Genomic DNA, 21,086 nt, shown 5'->3' with positions numbered 1-21,086 from the left:
AAGGATAATTGAGTGCAGAAGCGGACTGCCTGGGGCAATTGTGAAATCTCCATTGTTGGTGAGTTTGGAAAGCTTCAAGGCAAACATCTGTCAGGAACAGTTTAGGCAGAGTTGATCCTCCCTCAGGACAGCGACCAAATGATCTTTCAGTCATACCAGCCCTATCTTCTAGGACTCTTTAGGAAGAATCTCCATTTTCCACCTTCTTGCTATCACTCCTTTAATCATTTCAATGCAGTTTGGTGACATCCTGCAGACTACATCTCCAGTAAGAAAAGCAATGCCCTGTTCCTATGGTACTGGTATAGTTTATACTAGAAGTAGACTATGTAGCCAAACAGAATTGTTGCTATCTGCTGGTATAATCCAGCCCGGAGCAGAGGCAAGCATATCATTACATCCCATTTCTAGCAGGGCTTATTTAACTGACCAACTACACGGAGGTCAGTGATGTCTTCTTTTTCTTGATTGCTTGCTGTGGGATACTATAAAAGCAGCTGAACAAGGGCTTTCTGGCCCTCCTCTTATAGCTGTGGGGGGAGAGAAGAACAGAAACTGCCATAGGAAAGAAAGCATAAAAAAAAATCTTCAGTAAAAGACTGAACAAAAAAATGGAACGACAAAACAAATTACACACACAAACAGGTCGAGGTATAAAGAAAAGGGAGACATTTATTTTTCCAGTGTTTATCTAGCAGCCACAATAATCTTTTCATGAGGCTGCATAGGAAGATATTACTCACGAGCTCCTTCCTACCTTTCCCATTCGAAGTTCTCCAATCAGTGCCCTGAATTCAAGGTTGTTCTGAGCATAGCTTCTAAGGTGAGCGCAGACATGATCCAGCTGTTTCCTCCAGTAACCTGATCAGAGAGAGTTAAGCAGGAGAAAAATCCCTGAAATTGAAATTAACATTTCTTCTACTCATGTGATGGATGATTTAAAAGCTAGCATATTTTCACTGAGACAAAAAAATTTGAATTTTTCTTTAGAAAATTAATCTGATCAAGAAAAGGAGAAGCGAGTTATACCCTAAAAAAAGGTGAAATATTTTCACCTTATAGGTGAAATTATATATGAAAATTAACCTATATAGGTTATAATTCATTCTTAGGGCACCTCTATTCACAACAAACCCATGTCTCGGACTTGTCCTTTGGAATCAAAACTGGCCCTGTGTGAAGGAGAATCTCACACTATTCCAGATCATTAAAAAAAAGTACAATATTACAACTAAGCAATTGTGCATTATTGAATTGATTTTTAGTTGATTTGAGATCACTGGCAGGTAACAATAAGCCAGATCTGAAAACTGCAGACACAGTAACTCAACCTATACGGCATTCTGGTCTGTGTAAATTATTCCCCAAATAAATGCATTTCAATTATATATGGGAAAGCATATTAAAAGCTTAAGCATTCCAGCTCTTTTGCCTGTCAGGATGTCTGGGAGAGAGTCAGCATTCCTTTATGCTGGTACAGGGCATGAAACGTGAGGGGCTGAATGTGCCTGGATTCAAAACTCATCTTAAGCCATTTAGAGTTTTTGCAGTATGTCCAAGTATTTCTGAAGCAATGTTCTGTTTTCATCAGAGAAAGAAACAAAAGGACTTGTTCTCATTCTTAAGGGATTGTTATTAGGATCTGGCTAATTTTATTTTTGAGCATACTTATGGAAAGTAGAGCGTGATTTATTCTGTTGTAAATAAATTGTGTAGGCTTGGTAACCTTGTTTAACTTACACAATGAAGTTGCTCTGACCTTTTCCTTCCCTTCATGTTAAGTGAAGCTCAAAACTGAAAAGAAGCCAAGTCAGAAGAAAAGCGCTGCTCTGACTTCTACAAGAAAAGGCAAGTGCACAAGGCTTTTTGTGCTTGGAGGTCTCTTCCAAGATCGAACTGGTAGAAGCTATGACAAACTAAACCAGCAAGTCTTATTTGTTAGGCAGCTTTAAAGGAATATAAAAAAAAGGATCCACAGAGCAACATAAATTGTTCCCTGCCATGGTCTCACATGCAGAAACTAATACAAGTTGAAAATAGTAATTAAAAAAACCTAAGCCAGACTACTACTTGGTGAGTGATCCCTCCAGAGAAGTCGTCATTATTTACAGTAAACTGGTTCATAACTAGCCTAGATCCCCAGATTTTATTTCAAAAAATCCAGATGGCTGGGAACATATTCTTGCATGTTTGACATTTTATTACATCTAAAAGGACTTTTGGCAGCACTGATGGAGTACTTGAATTCATGCTGTCAATAGTTGATTACACCTATATCACACTGATTTACTGTTTGTTACAGTAGAAGAGGGAAGGCTTCTTTGTAAAGTTTACCTGGTAAATGACTTGGCTGCTGTTCAAAACAAAGTACAGCAAAAAAAGAAATACAGTACACATCAGAGGATTAGTGTTTTGGTACTGCTGTTATTTCCCCCTGTCCTAACTGTTTTTTTTAATCTTCACAAAAGAAAAGAAGGTTAGTTAATGGCCGATAGGTCAAGAAATAAAAAAAAACCCCAACCTTATTTAATCACTTGTATTTAAAAACTTCAGTATCAAATGTCTGATACTATTTGAATTGAATCATAGAATCATTGAGGCTGGAAAAGACCTCTAAGATCATCGAGTCCAACCATCGACCCAACACCACCACCCACTAAACCATGTCCCTAAGCGCCTCATGTACTCGTCTTTTAAATACCTCCAGGGATGGGGACTCAACCACTTCCCTGGGCAGCCTGTTCCAATGTTTAACCACTCTTTCAGTAAAGAAATGTTTCCTCACGTCCAGTCTAAACCTCCCCTGGCGCAACTTGAGGCCGTTTCCTCTCGTCCTATCGCTTGTTACTTGGGAGAAGAGACGGACACCCACCCCGCTACAACCTCCTTTCAGGTAGTTGTAGAGAGCGATGAGGTCTCCCCTCAGCCTCCTTTTCTCCAGGCTAAACAACCCCAGTTCCCTCAGCCGCTCCTCATAAGACTTGTTCTCCAGACCCCTCAGCAGCCTCGTTGCCCTTCTCTGGACACGCTCCAGCACCTCAACGTCCTTCTTGTAGTGAGGGGCCCAAAACTGAACACAGTATTCGAGGTGCGGCCTCACCAGTGCCGAGTACAGGGGCACGATCACTTCCCTACTCCTGCTGGCCACGCTATTTCTGATACAGGCCAGGATGCCATTGGCCTTCTTGGCCGCCTGGGCACACTGCCGGCTCATGTTCAGCTGGCTGTCAACCAGCACCTCCAGGTCCTCTTCCGCCAGGCAGCTTTCCAGCCACTCTTCCCCAAGCCTGTAGCGCTGCATGGGGTTGTTGTGGCCCAAGTGCAGGACCCGGCACTTGTCCTTGTTGAACCTCATACAGTTGGCCTGGGCCCATCGATCCAGCCTGTCCAGGTCCCTCTGCAGAGCCTTCCTACCCTCGAGCAGATCAACACTCCCACCCAACTTGGTGTCGTCTGCAAACTTACTGAGGGTGCACTCGATCCCCTCATCCAGATCATTGATAAAGATATTAAACAAGACCAGCCCCAAAACTGAGCCCTGGGGAACACCGCTCGTGACCGGCCGCCAACTGGATAGAACTCCATTCACCACAACTCTCTGGGCCCGGCCGTCCAGCCAGTTTTTGACCCAGCGAAGAGTCCACCTGTCTAAGCCGTGAGCCGCCAGCTTCTCTAGGAGAATGCTGTGGGAGATGGTGTCAAAGGCCTTACTGAAGTCCAGGTAGACCACATCCACAGCCTTTCCCTCATCCACTAGGTGGGTCACCTGGTCATAGAAGGAGATCAGGTTGGTCAAGCAGGACCTGCCTCTCATGAATCCGTGCTGGCTGGGCCTGATCCCCTGGTTGTCCCGCTCATGCGTTGTGAGCGCCCTCAAGATGAACCGCTCCATAATCTTCCCTGGCACCGAGGTCAGGCTGACAGGCCTGTAGTTCCCCGGATCCTCCTTCCGGCCCTTCTTGTAGATGGGCGTCACATTGGCAAGCCTCCAGTCGTCCGGGACCTCCCCCGTTAACCAGGACTGCTGATAAATGATGGAGAGTGGCTTGGCGAGCACCTCTGCCAAGTGGTGCTCAGCACCAAGAGTGCTCAGCACTCTCGGGTGGATCCCATCTGGCCCCATAGACTTGTGAGCATCCAGGTGGCGTAGCAGGTCGTTGACTGCTTCCTCTTGGATTATGGGGGGTTCATCCTCCTCGCCATCCCTGTCTTCCAGCTCGGGGGGCCGAGTACCCTGAGGATAACTGGTCTGCCTGTCAAAGACTGAGGCAAAGAAGGCATTGAGTACCTCAGCCTTTTCCTCATCCTCGGTGACAATGTTCCCCCCAACATCCAATAAAGGATGGAGATTCTCCTTGGCTCTCTTCTTGTCATTAATATATTTGTAAAAACTTTTTTTGTTGTCTTTAACGACAGCGGCCAGATTGCATTCTAGCTGGGCTTTTGCCTTTCTCATTTCTTCTCTGCATGACCTAATGAGATCCCTGTACTCTTCTTGAGTCGCCTGCCCCTTCTTCCACAAGCGGTAAACTCTCCTTTTTTTCCTGAGTCCCAGCAAGAGCTCCCCGTTCAGCCAGGCCGGTCGTCTTCCCCGCCCGTTCTTCTTACGGCGTACAGGGACAGCCTGCTCCTGCGCCTTTAAGACTTCCTTCTTGAAGATCGTCCAGCCTTCCTGGGCCCCTTTGCCCTTCAGGACTGTTTCCCACGGGACTCTCTCAACCAGCGTCCTGAACAGGCCAAAGTCCGCCCTCCGGAAGTCCATGGTTGCGGTTTTGCTGCCCCCCCTCCTTACTTCACCAAGAAGCGAGAATTCTATCATTTCATGGTCGCTAAGCCCAAGACGGCCTCCGACCACCACATCTTCCACCAGTCCTTCTCTGTTTGTAAACAGCAGGTCGAGCGAGGCACCTCCCCTGGTAGGCTCACTTACCAGCTGTGTCAGGAAGTTGTCTTCCACACACTCCAGGAACCTCCTAGACTGCTTCCTCTCTGCCATGTTGTATTTCCAGCAGACATCCGGGAAGTTGAAGTCCCCCATGAGAACAAGGGCTAGCGATTGAGAGACTTCTGCCAGTCGCTTGTAGAACGCTTCATCCACCCCTTCATCCTGGTTGGGTGGTCTATAACAGACTCCCAGCAGGATATCTGCCTCGTTGGCCTTCCCCCTCATCCTTACCCATAAACACTCAACCGTATCATCATCACAATCGTTGAGCTCTATACAACCGAAACACTCCCTAACATACAGGGCCACCTCACCGCCTCTCCTTCCTCGCCTGTCCCTTCTGAAGAGTCTATAGCCATCCATTGCAGCACTCCAGCCGTGAGAGTCACCCCACCATGTTTCTGTGATGGCGACTAAGTCATATCTCTCCCGCCGCACAATGGCTTCCAGCTCCTCCTGTTTGCCGCCCATGCTGCGTGCATTGGTGTAGATGCACTTGAGCTGGGCTATCGATTTCACCCCTGGCATCGGCATGCCACCCCTAAGCTCATCTCTAGTGAGCCTGGTTTTATCCCCTTCCCCCTTCGAACCTAGTGTAAAGCCCTCTCAATGAGCCCTGCCAATTCATGAGCAATGATCCTTTTCCCCCTGTGAGATAGCTGGACTCCATCTGTCGCCAGCAGGCCCAGTGCCGTGTAAACCTCCCCGTGATCAAAAAAGCCAAAATTCCACCGATGGCACCAGCCCCTGAGCCACGCGTTGATCAGGTGTGTTTTCCTGTTCCTTTCAGTATCCTTCCCTGCCTCTGTAGGGATAGAGGAAAACACTACCTGTGCTCCCGATCCTTCAACCAGTCGCCCCAGTGCCCTGAAGTCCCTTTTGATCACTGCAGGACTTCTCTCTGCAACCTCATCCCTGCCAGCCTGTATAACCAACAGCGGGTAGTAGTCAGAAGGCCGTACCAGACCAGGGAGCTTCCTAGTAATGTCTCTGACCCGGGCCCCAGGGAGGCAGCAGACTTCCCTGTGGGACGGGGCCGGTCGGCATATCGGGCCCTCTGTTCCCCTCAGAAGGGAATCGCCTATGACAATTACCCTCCTTTTTTTCTTAGCAGAGGCAGTCATAATGCGTGGGGCTGACTGCCTCGCCCTAGGCAACCTCCTGGATGGACCTTCATCTACATCCTCGTTTGCCTAGATTAAGCTCCCTGACATGTTGAGTCAAGTGTTGTATTTCCTACAGTGATGTCTAGGAGAACACGCCACATTTCAGAGCAAAGGAGTAGGAAAACAGATTTCCCTAGTGATAATTTCAAAAATAAAAGTGCATCATCTGGCTATTTATACACAGAGTCAAAACAGGAAATTCTAACATTCATTAGTGACTTTTTCTACCCAACAGATAGATAACTACAATAATGGCCCGAGGGGTTGACCCTCTGATTGTAGAAAAGAGCTAGAGATGAGAAAGCGGATCAAAAAGAGTAACCATGGTTTGATGCTGTAGTGATTTAAAATTAACTTATTCTCTGGACTGCACAGCTGGACTGACCCGTGAGATTAAAGACAATTTTGCAAACTGGGCCATTTATTAGGTCCCTAATTAATACTGATGGACTGTCTTCAAGGGTTTGGGATCCGGAAAGCTGAAGTTGGAGTTTTCCCAGGATAGTAAAACTAAAATCTCTAAAAATTGCAAACTTTTTAATGACAGCAAACAATCAAGTGATTCCACAAAGAACTAACTGACCAAACCAGGGACTGTGAAACAAAATCGTTTGCAGTACCGATACACTAGTCTGTGCATGGACGGTCTCTGCAATGAGTGACGTAGATGTCCTGATACCTTTGTGGGGCTGGAAGATGGAGCCTACAAGAGCTCTCAAGGTTTCTACCAACTGTATTTTTTTGTAATCCTGTTAAGAATCCCTTTCTCTACTTTAGTTTCCTTCACTTCCGAAACATCTATAATTTATTCCACAACAGCACCCCAAACAAGTTCTTCACGTAGACAAGCCTCATCATATTTTTCAAGAGTTACGATCCCCTGTGTCTCAGAGTTTCATTTAACCATACTCTCAGCAGGCGCTATCGCAGTACTAACTGAGCTTCATATTGCGTGGGGTGGGGAGGGTGCTGGGAGGTGGGGTGGTTGTTCAGCGGTTTCCAATTCAAATATAGGATGCCTACTCCTGATCTTGTAGGATCTGAGGAAATCAAACTACTAGCAAATTACTGAGGCTGCACAGGGGTAATAATTTTGCACAGGTAACCATAATTTTGATATTGCTGATAGGCTTTCTTTTAGTTATTGGTGGAGATCAGTGATCTGAATTCTAAGGCACTGCATTTACACGTGACTGGTGGGAAGACAAACTTGTAAAGATGTAAATCAGTGTTCTACTGATGCCACATTCCATAGCCTATAATCTTTTCAAGAAAAAGCAAGGTCATATATCGCAGCTTTGTTTAGAAACATAAAATCAAAACTACTAACCTTTTCCAGGACTAATGGCCGTCAGGAGAGGCTTATGATCACTCATCTTTTCCAGCTTTTCTTTTTGTGAAATCAGCTCAAGCTCCTTCTTTTCCAACAGTTTGCTAGATGGGTAAAAAAGTCCAATGGTTTGGGTTCCTTTATCTTCTCTTTCTTTTCGTTCTGCCCTTGATTTGGGCAAGGAAATAGGAAGAGGCTGCCAGGCAACTTGAGCTTGAAATTGTTTAGCCTGTGGGGAGTGAGGGGAAGGAAAAGTGTAAGTAATAAAATTAGATATAATTAAATGGCTTACAAGCAGAAATTAACTAGAACAGTATACAAAATTGTAAAGGAATGAAAAAGCTAGCGGGAAGAATCAGTAACAATTCTTGATTTTAATTACCAGTCTGTAACAATGAAGCAACTTATCAAAAATATTCAAGCAAAAGCAAAACTCTTCATGATTGCCAGCAGAATGACGTGTATGCTTTTGTAGGACAAAAGCTGGCCTTGCTAAGTATTATGGTCTTTCTTAAAACAGAGTTTTCAAAGCACTGTTACATATGCATGAAAGAATACCTTGTATCGGCAGGACACAATTCACAAGTAATAAGATAAAAGTACTTAAAGAGCTAAGACTTTTGAAAAGCTGGTTGTTTCTCACTTTCCTATTTAGAATAAGGCTGGATTAAGGCCTTTGGCTAAGGCTACGTTTTGGCAGAAAGCAGTTCGCAGAATAAACATATCCTCGGTTTTGCCCTCAGCTTGCTCACAGACCACAACGTTGTCTCAAAGAGGAAATGAATGGAGTTGTGCTGATCTATACCTGCAGTGGACTAGCCTTTTAGCTGTGTTCAAGCCCGGCTTTATAATACTGTGTGTCTTACCTCAGAAAATCCCAGTGAGTCCCCAGCATCCGTGAGACTGCCGTTCTGAGAACCCACCCTTGATGGGGGCTCTATGTAAACACCACAGGACCCACAGAAGCGGGCGTATGGACGGTTGCTTGTACCACACTTGAAACAAGTAAAGTAGGATGGAGGAGGTCCAGGCTGGAAAGTTGAATGAAACGCTTGTCACTACAGAAACACATGATGCGTGCTTCAGGAAAGATAAAAGCAGTGACATGAATTAAAAGGAAGAAAAAGTAGCACTACCTAAAGCTATTAGATTAGAAATATTAACCAGGATACCAGTCTGCTAACACACTGGCAGATGCAATACAGTATAAATCTTCAGCTCTCTCAGCACTGTGCTATGGAGGCAAACATTTTTTCAGACAGATCTAGCATTTTGGTATGTTATTTTTTTAACATACACTTTCAAAAATACTTATTTTCTTTGGCAGAGCCCTGTCATTACTAGTGTGTGCTCTGATGTTGAATATTGACTGCAATTCTTTCCTGTTCAATTCTAACGCTACCCCCACCACCCCAAGTCCCCTGGTACAGTACAGGACCAATGGTTATGTATGCATATAGGGGAGTGTTTAAAATTTTATGTAGACTCAGCTCACAGGAAAAAAAAAAATTCTCCCCAAGTGTGATCTTAGCTTGAAACACTATACTTACAAAAATATATACCAGAGCAAATTGTTTACATTGATTGTACCATGCAAAAGCTCTACTGAGCAGCAGTTAAGAGAAAGTACTTGTCTTCAGTGAAGTTAATGAGGCCTTCAGCCAAAAAAAATTGCATGCATCATCTCATCTCTGCTGATTACCTGTATAGGTGATCATAGCCCAGAGTAGACATGGGAAAACTTGTATTAGGTTAGCCTATACTTTAACCTTTGATGGATAAGTTACTTTGGCAGAGTACACAGCTACTGCATCTGAACTGATGCAATGAGCTGATGCTCGTTGACCCATGGTAATTTGTTTACATCTCTAAACCCTTAAGTTGCTGACTGACGTGGGGTTAGGATGTCATCTAAGCCTTTAATTTTTCTCTGTATAATCCCATGTGCTCTAAGCAAGTATTTTGATAATAATAAGCTATGTACTAACTGACAAAAGTTTTGCAAAGATAAGTTTGAAATTGCTGCAGGTCACAGATGAGTAAAAACAGATTTGTCAACACAAACACTGAGAGCACGTGCCTTGGCTCCACACCGGTCACAGAAACGGGCATCCCATTGGTTAACATGATTGCATTTTGAGCACGAAACTGTCTTCCTTTGCTTACTGGGATAAGGCGAGGGGGTGTCTCCTCCAAACATGGGCTAATAAAACAAAAAAAACATTAGGGAGAAAATACTTCTTATGAAGAAAAGTTCACAAGCCAAGTAAGGTGAAAGAGGAAAGCAAGCTACTTTGATAACATAAAGTAATATTCAGCCTAAAAGAATTGTTTCAACTTAGAATAAGCAACAGACTGACTTGGATCTAACCTGTAATTTTTTTCATTACAAAACCACAGTAAAATGTGGCATTAATTAATTTTTAAATATTTTTAGCAGAACTGAGCGCAAAAAAAAATTATTTCCTTATCAATCGTGTCCTTTTACACTGAGTATTTATTAATATAGCCCCATGTATAAGTACACTCAAAGTTAAGAGGAGGTTTCTCTGCTGATAACTTATATTTTCAAATCCAGAACACAAACAGCTATTTTTCTTTGTACCTTTCTTTGTAGTAGTATGGCAGGGAGAGCGTGTTCAGACAATGAGTTTTCTCTCCGTTTGGTATTTGCTACATAAACTTTTTTTTGCACTCTTTTACCTCATACAAGTTATATATTACCTAGCTTTCCTACTACAATTAACTTATATGAGTATGCAAAAGAAAACAGATTTTTCAGCTGAAACTTCTAGAGGCTGATTATAGATCCTAGTTAGGACAAATAGGTCTTAAAATGTTTTGTTAGGTTTTGCCTCAGGGCTTTATGAAGTTTATTTTCTCTGCAAGTCAGGTATATGGATAAGGAACAGAACCCAAGGAAAATTATTTTGATTACAGACACCGCAACAGCAAGTAAGCAAAGATGAAATAGCCCTATTTTCATCTGTGGCCTGCATTGCAATTTGAATTATGTAACTTGGGGGTTCGTTTGGAAGATAAAATTTACAAGAGCACAAGTCTAAACATGTTCTAAATCTAAATTATTTAATAACCATTAATAGTAATATCAGCATTATTACTAATTAATTATTCAGGAATGACTATTGTTATCACTAATTAATCACTACTATTAGTAAAATTCTGATTACTATTAATAATAATTTATTAAGCATTTAACTTTCTCTCTTAGCTACTACAGGTCTCACCACTCAAGTCATATGCCTAACTACGTATGCAGCTACATATTAATATCTATATTCAGTGAAGCAGTTAAACATATGTTTATCTCAGGTAAGTACAGATTCCTACTGAAGTTCACTTTGAAATGACACCTCAGTGGCTATACAAGAGACCTTTGCCTCTAGCTACTGACAGTTTTAGAACTCAGGATGTTGCCAATATAATCAGAAGATTTTAACTTGCAGATCATTATTCTTCTCTCATTTCTGTATTTATCACAACCTGGAGAAGTTAAATGTACCATAAGGTTTTCATACAAGACTTTTATCTTCAGAAGTGAAAGTAAAATTCTTCTAAGGAACCAAATGAGCAAGCTAAATGGGGAGTTGAAACAGACAGCAATTTTAGGGGGAACATTTACTGTTGCTTTTCTCACCTCTGTGCAGAGTCACAGCCAAATACAAGCATAGTAGCTGTATGCACGCAGGGGAAGCAGCAAATGGAGGTAAGAAAAATAATGTAAAAGAATATTTTATTTTCACAAAATAATTGAAATCAACGAGAATGATCTTCCTGATGTATATACGCAAGTTTTCTATTGCAATTGGAAATAATCTGAACACAGACAAGACTCCCTTGGAGCCAAGACTACCTGTTTTCTAAGAGCCTTCTGAGCTTTCACAACGGCATTTGCAATCCCGACCTCCACAGGAGAAACTTAAAGGTATACGATACGCTTATGTTTAGCTGGACATTTGTGATGGAGCATCTGTGGGAGTACTGGGCTTGAATATGGCATGGGGGAGGGATTCTCTGCTTTTGTAACATAGGCACACAGGGATATGACTTCAGTTTTCCAAAGGAAAATAATGTTATGCTTTGATTTGATTAACCCTAGTGTGATTGATGCAAGAAGCCTTACCATCTGTATTTCAGGCAGTTTGCTTTCACAAGTCACACAGTGTTTATGGTGAAGAGGATTTCCTGTGCCACACGCCTGACAAATTACTTTACCCTTTAAATAGAGAAAGAATATATTTCACATAATATTTGAAAACTGTGAACAACAATAATAAGAGCACCCTCAGTAAGTTTGCAGACGACACCGAGTTGGGCAGGAGTGTTGATCTGCTTGAGGGTAGGAAGGCTCTGCAGAGGGACCTGGACAGGCTGGATCGATGGGCCCAGGCCAACTGTATGAGGTTCAACAAGGCCAAGTGCCGGGTCCTGCACTTGGGCCACAACAACCCCATGCAGCGCTACAGGCTTGGGGAAGAGTGGCTGGAAAGCTGCCTGGCGGAAAAGGACCTGGGGCTGTTGGTCGACAGCCGGCTGAACATGAGCCGGCAGTGTGCCCAGGCGGCCAAGAAGGCCAATGGCATCCTGGCCTGTATCAGAAACAGCATGGCCAGCAGGAGTAGGGAAGTGATCGTGCCCCTGTACTCGGCACTGGTGAGGCCGCACCTCGAATACTGTGTTCAGTTTTGGGCCCCTCACTACAAGAAGGACGTTGAGGTGCTGGAGCGTGTCCAGAGAAGGGCAACGAGGCTGGTGAGGGGTCTGGAGAACAAGTCTTATGAGGAGCGGCTGAGGGAACTGGGGTTGTTTAGCCTGGAGAAAAGGAGGCTGAGGGGAGACCTCATCGCTCTCTACAACTACCTGAAAGGAGGTTGTAGCGAGGTGGGTGTCGGTCTCTTCTCCCAAGTAACAAGCGATAGGACGAGAGGAAATGGCCTCAAGTTGTGCCAGGGAAGGTTTAGATTGGATGTGAGGAAAAATGTCTTTACTGAGAGAGTGGTTAAACATTGGAACAGGCTGCCCAGGGAAGTGGTGGAGTTCCCATCCCTGGAGGTATTTAAAAGACGTGTAGATGCAGCACATAGGGACATGGTTTAGTGGGCATGGTGGTGTTGGGTTGATGGTTGGACTTGATGATCTTAGAGGTCTTTTCCAACCTTAATGATTCTATGATTCTAAGAGGACTTGATCTTACAAAGTGCTGTGGTTATTCAGCCCTGCAGATCCTTCAAGTCTATACTGTGGGCTTCAGACTTTAGTTAGGCCATATTGCCTGGTCATCACAAATCTACGTATGTTGGTGACAATTTTTTTAAAACTATGGTACAGTTTCCACAGGATATCCAGCATCAATACCTCCAGATCTTTTTATGTATTAGTGTCAGTTTGCTTAGTCACTGCACTCACACAAAACAGGTAGTCCACTATCTGCAAGGAAAATTAATAATAATAATAATAATAATAATAATAATAATAATAATAATAATAATAATAATAATAATATATCATGAGGGTGCCCTAAAAGATCTTAGCACGGTCGCTATCAACAAGTCAGTTTCCACCAGGGCTAAGAATAAGGAGTCTGATATTTTGATTGTTGGCACCAATTAGTTCAGGTTTGTCTTTGCACCTACATGAAGGTTGTCATAAAACATTAAATTTGGCCAATGTCTATAATCTACTTTGACATCAAGCTGGTAACTGCCTCAGATTATCAATCTCCTTTGTTATCTGATAGTCTTCAGTCAATATTTCTCTTTCCAAAAATGTTCTCTTGCAATTATCACAGAACCACAGAATGGTTGAGGTTGAAAGGGACCTCTGGAGGTCCAACCCCGCCCTGCTCAAGCAGGGCCACCCCGAGCAGGTTGCCCAGGACCATGTCCAGATGGCTTTTGAATATCTCCAAGGATGGAGACTCCACAACCTCTCTAGGCAACCTGTGCCAGTGCTCAGTCACACTCACAATAAAAAAGTGTTTCCTGATGTTCAGAGGGAACCTCCTGTGTTTCAGTTTGTGCCCATTGCCTCTGGTCCTGTTACTGGGCATCACTGGAAAGAGCCTGGCTCTGTCTTCTTTATACCCTCCCTTCAGATATTTATATACATTGATGAGATTCCCCCAAGCCTTCTCTTCCCTAGACTAAACAGTCCCAGCTCTCTCAGTCTTTCCTCCAGATGCTCCAGTTCCTTAATCATCTTAGTGGCTCTTTGTTAGGCTCTCTCTAGTATGTCCATGTCTCTCTTGTACTGGGGAGCCCAGAACTGGACACTGTACTCCAGATACAGCCTCTGCTAATGCTGAGTAGAGGGGAAGGATCACCTCCCTTTACCTGCTGGCACCACACTTCCTAAATGCAGCCCAGGATATCATTTTACTTTTTGAAGCAGATCCCTGAAGAGGCCAAAGTCTGCTCTCCTAAAGTCCAGGGCCGTGATCTTGCTTTTTGCCCCTGCTCCTTCCTCTCAGGGTCCTGAACTCCACCATCTCATGGTCATTGCAGCCAAGGCTGTCTTTGACCTTCATATCCCCAAGAAGCCCTTCCTGCTTTGTAAGTATGAGACCCAGCAGAGCACCATTCCTCACTGGCTCCTGTATCACTTGTATCAAGCAGTTGTCATCAATGTTTTCCAGGAACCTCTGGATTGCTTCTGCCCTGCTGTGTTGTTCCTCCAGCAGATATCAGGGTGCTTAAAGTCCCCCATGAGGACCAGGACCTGCAAATGTGGGCCTACTTCTAGCTGTCTGTAGAAGGCCTCATCCACTGGTTCTTCCTGGTCAGGTGGTCTACAGCAGACACCCACTATGATGTCACCCATACGGTCATGCGAGCCATCCCTCCATGTCTCCATGGTCCCATCAAGATCATAGCCCTGCAACTGCACACAGATCTCTAATTCCTTGAGTTTACTCCCCATACTGCTTGCGTTAGTGTACAGGCGCTTCAGAGAAGGACCCCAGCATGCTGATTTCACAGAAAGGGTCTAGGGGAGTTTCCCCATCATGCTGCCTTATAGGCACTTCCTTGCTTACATGCAAATGTTTGAGGCAACCTCACTTAAGCTCTATTTTGTTGATTAAGTGTTCCCTTTTGTCCACATCACCCAAAACCCTTTGCTTGTCAGCCCTGTCCATCATACCCTCACAGGGCTGCTGGTAACCCTCCCTCCCCTGTTGTTTCTCATTTAAAACCCTTCTTACTAGCCCAGCTCTCCTGCTGGCAACGATACCTTTGCCCTGTGAGGTGGGTCCCATCTCTCCTAAGGAGATGTTGATCCTCAAACAGGGTCCACTATCATAGAAACCAAAACCTTGTTGCTGACACCAGCTCTGCAACCAATTGTGGACATGCAGTATCAGTCCTCTCCTCCTCGCACCCTTTCCCCTGACTGGGGGGATCGAGGAGGGTGCCTACTTGGGTCCCCATACCCCTGGGTAGGGAGTATTTTGTAGGGCAAGTTTTGTCTAGTTAAGACCACCAGCACTTTTGGATCATTGATCAAGACTGCGCTCTAAAGTTTGGGGCATATACCCACTGCCCCAGTCCTGCCAGCACATCTGTGCTAAGCACTTACAATCAAATGAGGTAAGCAGAGTAATGAGGACATATTTAATAAACTTAAAATGCTTAGTAATACTAAGGCCATAAATCATAGAATATCTCTCTACTGAACACAAGTGCATGCATTCCTGTCATTCAGACTGCTACATGATGTGCTCTTCAGCATGCCTTCCTGAGCTTATGTGGTTTACCTTTAATGATTGTTTCTATTCAAGGTGTTTTTAATCCTACTAACTCTTAAAGCTGTCATAATGTAATTACACAAACCCAAGTTGGATCAAAATATTTGTAATGAAGTCATCTGTTAGAAGAATGCATGCCAGGAGGTAAATTGCTATTTTGTTGTATTTATTCTCAAGTACCTTTATGCAGTTGTTGGTTTGGGGCTGCAGCTGTGGAGCTATTGGCGACTCACATACAATGCACGTGGGTGTATTCATTGGCACAAGATGTCTGCATTCAAGACACGGTGCCATCTGAAGAAAAAGCCACATCACATCATGTTAAGGACCATAATGAGATCATTAAGGTTATCATGAGATTTTCAGTATTTTCCTGGTTAGAGTCTACATCAGCAGCAAAGTCACTGGAAACATAGCAACTGACAGCAACAGATACTGATATTGATCCTTAAAGATCAAAGGCTATTGAGAAAATATGAAGACAACTGGAAAGAGAATGCTTTACTGACTACTAAAAATATGCCAGAAAGGTACTAAGTTAATTTTCAGTAAATTTAAAATGCTACTATAAAATATGTGCAGGTAGTTCAAATCCTCCTAATTATGAACCTAATCTAAAGAGGTGCTGAATATTCTCAGCCATCACTTGAAACTACAGCATTGCCCCAGACAAGACAACTTTCTGATGATACAGGAAAAAAAATACACCATTGACTTGTTAGATCAGGTTATTATCTCTTGGGAAGAGCTTAGAGAAGATAGTTACAGGCATCACTGTAAAAACTCGGTGCTCTTACATATGCCCACACATGCCACCGTTTAATGTTTCAGGCATATTAGATGGATCTTCTACAGCCATGACATAGGCACTAGTTACTAACTAACTAACTGCACTAGTTAGCAATGGAATAAGATGCATATGCAGGTCCTGAAGATACAGTGGTTGTTGTTGCAGGATAAGGAGGAATCTGAATTCGGTGATGCTTCCTGGCACAAGTGAATAAAGCACAATTTACTTTTTCATTGTTATCCTTATTAAAGTATAAGGCACTTGAAGCAATCTATAGTTAATTTTGCCCATCATTTAAGAATTACATCGGGTCCACTGCTAAAGGTATTGAACAAAATAAGGCAATCAGCTTCCCAAATGAAAGTGTGACTAAATAATGGTTTTGCCAGCACTGAATGTGTAATTTGCTGAGGAAGTTGGTTTCTCCAAAGAGGATTTGTTGTTTGTTATGATGTTTTGCTGACCTGCGCCCCTTCAGGGGGTGGGAAGCGACGTACTGGCACGGGTGGGATAGGAGATCCACATTCCTGACAGAAGTGAGCCAAGGGGTCAGACAGGCGAGGTGCAGAACAGTGTGCACATCTGAAAATAAGAGCAAACTGGCTGAGCTTGTTTTGGTATTGTACTGCTGCATAATAATGATTAATCTGGAACCCGTTGTGACAGGACTTAGGCCACTGATTTCTTAGTTGTGGTTTCCAAGCTATGATGGTCCACCAGACCATGCCTCAGCGTCCATGATGTGAGGTTCTGAACTCTAAACAGCTTTGCAAGGTAGAAAGCTCTCTGGCTGCTATGGAGTTTCATACTTTCTTCCTCACCATGTGAGGTAAACAAGTCTCCTGACATGCAGTCTGTATCAGGCCTTGCTGCTGCAACATGGGGAACCACTGATGTAGGTCACATAACCCTTTCAATGTTGATAAGCACTAATGTTCTGTGAGACTACTCCAGTGAGCAGTTTTAACCTACAGCAGTGAGGGCTGTACTCTAATGTGAAAAGACAGCTTTTCCTCTGATCCTACAGGTGTTAGGAATTTTTTTTTTAAAGGATGATAAGATAGTTGATAACTGTGTATGGTGAGATGTAAATAAAACTATATATAAGAGAAAGAATTTTCAAAGCCCTACCTAGATCACATTCTCCAGTTATGAGCCAGTGTCTGTCTTTGCTTTCCTCGTTTTTATAGAGCCCCACAGTATTATCAACTTGGTTGCAAAAGGCAATTGCTCAGTTACTTTCCAAGGACAAATATGTAAAAAGGAGAAGTCACTTACTTGAGGAAATCTGTTTCCCTCTGGATCCTTGCCACCTGTGTGCTTGCTAAGCTTTTCCGGCTAGTCACTGCAGAAGAACTAGCAAACTGAAATAAAGGTAATTCTTTAGCCTTAGTAAGTGCGTATTTGCAAAACGCATATAAGGGTAGCTAAATCAGCTAAAGATGTTATTTGAGACAAACGGCACTGAAATGCATTACTTTAAGGAATATCTGCTACTCTTGATTCCCCCATTAGCTGCATTAAGGACCCACAGCTTCTACCAATAAAAATAAATCAATGTCTTGCTCTTTACTTCCAAGACAGTGTTACTGAATATTAAGTTTTAAATACCAACTTGCCAACCTATAGCAATAATTATTTGCTAATTGCAGATTCAGTAATGTATTAGAAGAGAATTAGTAGGAACGCAGGCATTGTTAATTTGCTTTGCCTGGTTTTGTCCTTACTGTAACTGTGTACGGCTTTGGGCATTCCTATTCCAGTGTGTCATTACCAGTAAATTTAAATTAGTACTGTATAATACAGCCAAAGGCATTAATTTCTGAGAGATTATATCAGAATGATCACAAATCTTCACATCTGTATTTTTGAGAGCTCAGTTCTGATGACAGCCTTTTACAGTTTTCCTCAACACCCCTTTGCTTACCTGTAAGGACTCTATTGGTAGGGCTGAGATGGATTCCTCTCCATACTCTGTTGTTTCCAAATGACTGGCAAGGAGCTGTGGTCCTTGCAGGGACCTGTGAGCAGTCTTTCTTTCTGTTTCCAAGTCTAAAATTACAATCCTGTTATTCCACTGTCATTCACTTCATGCAGTTAACATATATCTTAACATGAATATTACATACTCTCATTTTAAATGCCAATAGCTAAGCAAATTTAAAAATGTATTTGACATCCAGATTTTGGGTTCAAATAAACTGCACGGAATTACAGGAAATTAAACTAGAAGAAACCTCATTCCTCTCTGAAAGAGCTTACTTTTGTATTTTTCTCTATTTACAGTTTTCTTCGTTCCTGCATGCTCAAAAATACTCCAGCTCCTAAGAGTAAATTAATGAGTAAACATTAATACGATTCCCTGCTCTTAAACAGTCCCATTGCCGTTAACCATGGAATAACAGGCTTCATCTATAGAGAAAATCTGGGTCAAGCTTTCATTTCTGCTTTGTGTACTTATTTTGGAATCTTACTGCAAGCAAATATCAGTAAAGAACTCTGTAAAAGATTTGCAATCCCATCAATTTAACAACATTTTCTGGCACAAAGGGAAATATAGACTGGGCCTTGTTATGTTGCTCAGAAATGAATGACTTTTTAATATGTTTTAAGAGGTAGTGTGATATGTATGGAAGTTAATTTTTGTTCTCTATTGACAGTGTTGAGCAATTGAAATTGGAATTCCCAGAGGATGTTCTGTCTTCTGAGATGGTTTTGAAATTACCCATATTTTACCAATGATATAAGAGGAAAACCTTACACTGCCTATTTTCAGCTAAGACAGAAGTCTATTTCAGTCTTATGAAGTAATACTGTACCTTGAAAATCTTGGGGTGCTTCACTCCAGGCAGGCTTGATTTCCACATTCACTCCATTCTTCTTTGGTTTTGTAGTAAACATCCCACCTTCCCTCTCCTAAAAAGTAATTCCATTTGAATTCCAAATGAAATATTTGGTTTTGCTCTAATCCTCTCTGCTATAGTTATTTGTTATGATTTTAAAAGTACATGCTTATTTTCAAGGCAAGCATTTGAAAATCTTAAATGATAAATGTGTTTTAAAAATATTTGACCTGAACTGGTAATGAAAGACCAGTGAAGAAGAAAAAAAAATTGTCCCCTTGAAATTTTAGTGTTACAAAAAGGACTGAGGCAGCAAAGATGAGCAGAGGTAATAAAATATATAAAAAGTATAGGCATCAAGGTTTAATCTCTAAGTAATACCATACATACAACATTTTATATTCAGACAGGGAGTTAAATTTGCTAAAACTTGCCTGTGTGGCGATATCTTTTAGGAAATTCTTGTCATTGTCTTCAACAGAGAAGAGGATGTTTGGTTGCTTGTAGTCTACCAGAAATACCTTTGTTACAACCGTACTCTCCCTGCCGTCCCTGAAAATCAATGTTCATAAAACTATACACAGGCCACAAACCCATGCGTAGCAAAAAGTAAATCACTGATGAACATGGCTCATTTGCTGGTACACCTCTTCCAAGCTTGCGAGTCATTACTTCAGTTAATAAGTATAATCCTGGGCAATACTCTTAGTAACTACTGCTTTGTTTTGTTCTTTTTTAAATGTATTTTCAGTTTAAAATGTGCACACTAAGAAGTTACCAATAAAATGTATGAATATTTTAATCCTTCAACATCTTTTACATGTAAAACTCTTGACACTCCTATATCTGCTTTCTGGGGTAGCTACTGTTTGCCAGCATCACAGAAAATAGAGGAGATCAAGACTTTCTTCCATTCATAATACCATATTCATTTTCGCAGTCAAGCAGCAGGTAGCATCCTGCTCATTTGATATAACAACTGTCATGCTCTACCATTTATTAAATTACAGCAGTAACATTAAAATGGCCGTAAATGACCAAAGCATTCATTTAGGATTTATTGTCGTTCTAGAGCATCTATTTAGCCCACCTGAAAATGTCTTAATAAAAACATACTGGAAACAAGTGTTAATCCAGGTAGTGATATCAGAAAATACACATAGGCCTAGGTTTGTGTTGTTATATTCCAGTGCAGACAAAGCAAAAGCTACCTGCGGGTGCTAATAGTGGGGAACAGCAAGCACAAATCCCCAGCTGGAGTGGAAGTTTCCGCTCCCTTGAAAATAAAAGATAATACAACAGGGTATAGACAGAGAATACGTGTCCTCTCTCTGTCTCTAAGCATGAAGTTAGTTTGGAGAAAGTCAGTGGCTGTGCAGCAAAATCCAGTTTTCCTTCTATGTATTGTATTTTTACTTTACCCTTGTACTTTGCCATTGTACTAACATTGTACTTAAGCTGTGAGGTTTAGCATTCTGTGCTTCTTCAAGAGAAACTAAGCAGATTCCTGGGAAGACCAACTCCTGTAAATCTGCTGAATCACTGGATGACCCCAGAAAACACCATACTAGTTCCTCTGGCATTTTTTATGATCACGCTCAAAAGGATTGAGCTCTAAGTATAGTATATTTTATTAGTTTCTCACCCACAGCCTCTACGGATCATTGGCCTACATCCACAGCCCAGGAGATAAACATCCAAGAGATAATCCAACTGCACAAACACTTAATGGATAAAAAGTGTTATGAGAAAGTGAAGTCAATGCGACCCATGAAGATCACTTAGATTGCAAACTGGCTGGAGAAAGGAGCATCTCTCGTTTGCGAGGTATGGAGTACTTTAAACGGCATGGCTCCAATCCATGACTGGGATATCTTGTCAAAATACAACTAAAATAAAACAGGATACTTACTTTGTAACTGCCAGTGCCTTGACCATTATTTTCCCAACTGGTAATATGATAGGACCCTTATACTTAAAAGTGTTATGCTCTCCATAGCCAGGTTTCCTAATGAGTTCTGGTTTACTTCCGTCTAAAGTGTAATAAATGGAGACCTCAGGTGTATCTGAAAGACAGAGAGAAAGTAATTAGCCAAACTGTATTCAACCTGTGAAAAACAAGCTCTACACTTCAAAGTACTCACTACTGTGCTTGATTTTTCTCACATAATCAAAATAAAGCAGTTCCATAAATGGCTGAATGTTTGAGACCAAAACTGTTTCTCCCACAAAAAATTACTCAACAAA

The 21,086-nt window shown here is 42.3% G+C and overlaps 1 protein-coding gene and 1 long non-coding RNA gene across 2 annotated transcripts in view; one reads left to right on the top strand and one right to left on the bottom strand.

The window, feature by feature from the left end:
- Positions 1–21,086, bottom strand: part of DZANK1 (double zinc ribbon and ankyrin repeat domains 1) — a 30,600-nt gene that overhangs the window by 7,145 nt on the left and 2,369 nt on the right. Inside the window, exons 4-15 of the mRNA XM_076334800.1 lie at positions 20,752–20,905; positions 19,274–19,391; positions 18,816–18,912; positions 17,924–18,048; positions 17,275–17,360; positions 16,461–16,578; positions 15,387–15,500; positions 11,586–11,678; positions 9,522–9,644; positions 8,308–8,472; positions 7,442–7,670; positions 758–861 (exon numbers count right to left, since the gene is read on the bottom strand). Coding sequence (XP_076190915.1) covers positions 758–861; positions 7,442–7,670; positions 8,308–8,472; positions 9,522–9,644; positions 11,586–11,678; positions 15,387–15,500; positions 16,461–16,578; positions 17,275–17,360; positions 17,924–18,048; positions 18,816–18,912; positions 19,274–19,391; positions 20,752–20,905 — 1,526 coding nt within the window. The remainder of the gene's footprint in view (positions 1–757; positions 862–7,441; positions 7,671–8,307; positions 8,473–9,521; positions 9,645–11,585; positions 11,679–15,386; positions 15,501–16,460; positions 16,579–17,274; positions 17,361–17,923; positions 18,049–18,815; positions 18,913–19,273; positions 19,392–20,751; positions 20,906–21,086) is intronic.
- LOC143158624 (uncharacterized) lies at positions 10,687–20,752 on the top strand. Its single transcript, XR_012995040.1, has 3 exons — positions 10,687–10,774; positions 11,110–11,168; positions 20,491–20,752. It is a non-coding gene; the product is annotated as an uncharacterized LOC143158624 (long non-coding RNA).

Source organism: Aptenodytes patagonicus, chromosome 3 (genome assembly GCF_965638725.1).
Source record: "Aptenodytes patagonicus chromosome 3, bAptPat1.pri.cur, whole genome shotgun sequence".
Lineage (NCBI taxonomy): Eukaryota > Metazoa > Chordata > Aves > Sphenisciformes > Spheniscidae > Aptenodytes > Aptenodytes patagonicus.
The sequence above is the reverse complement of the archived record's forward strand: the minus strand, read 5'-3'. Positions and strand labels throughout refer to the sequence as shown.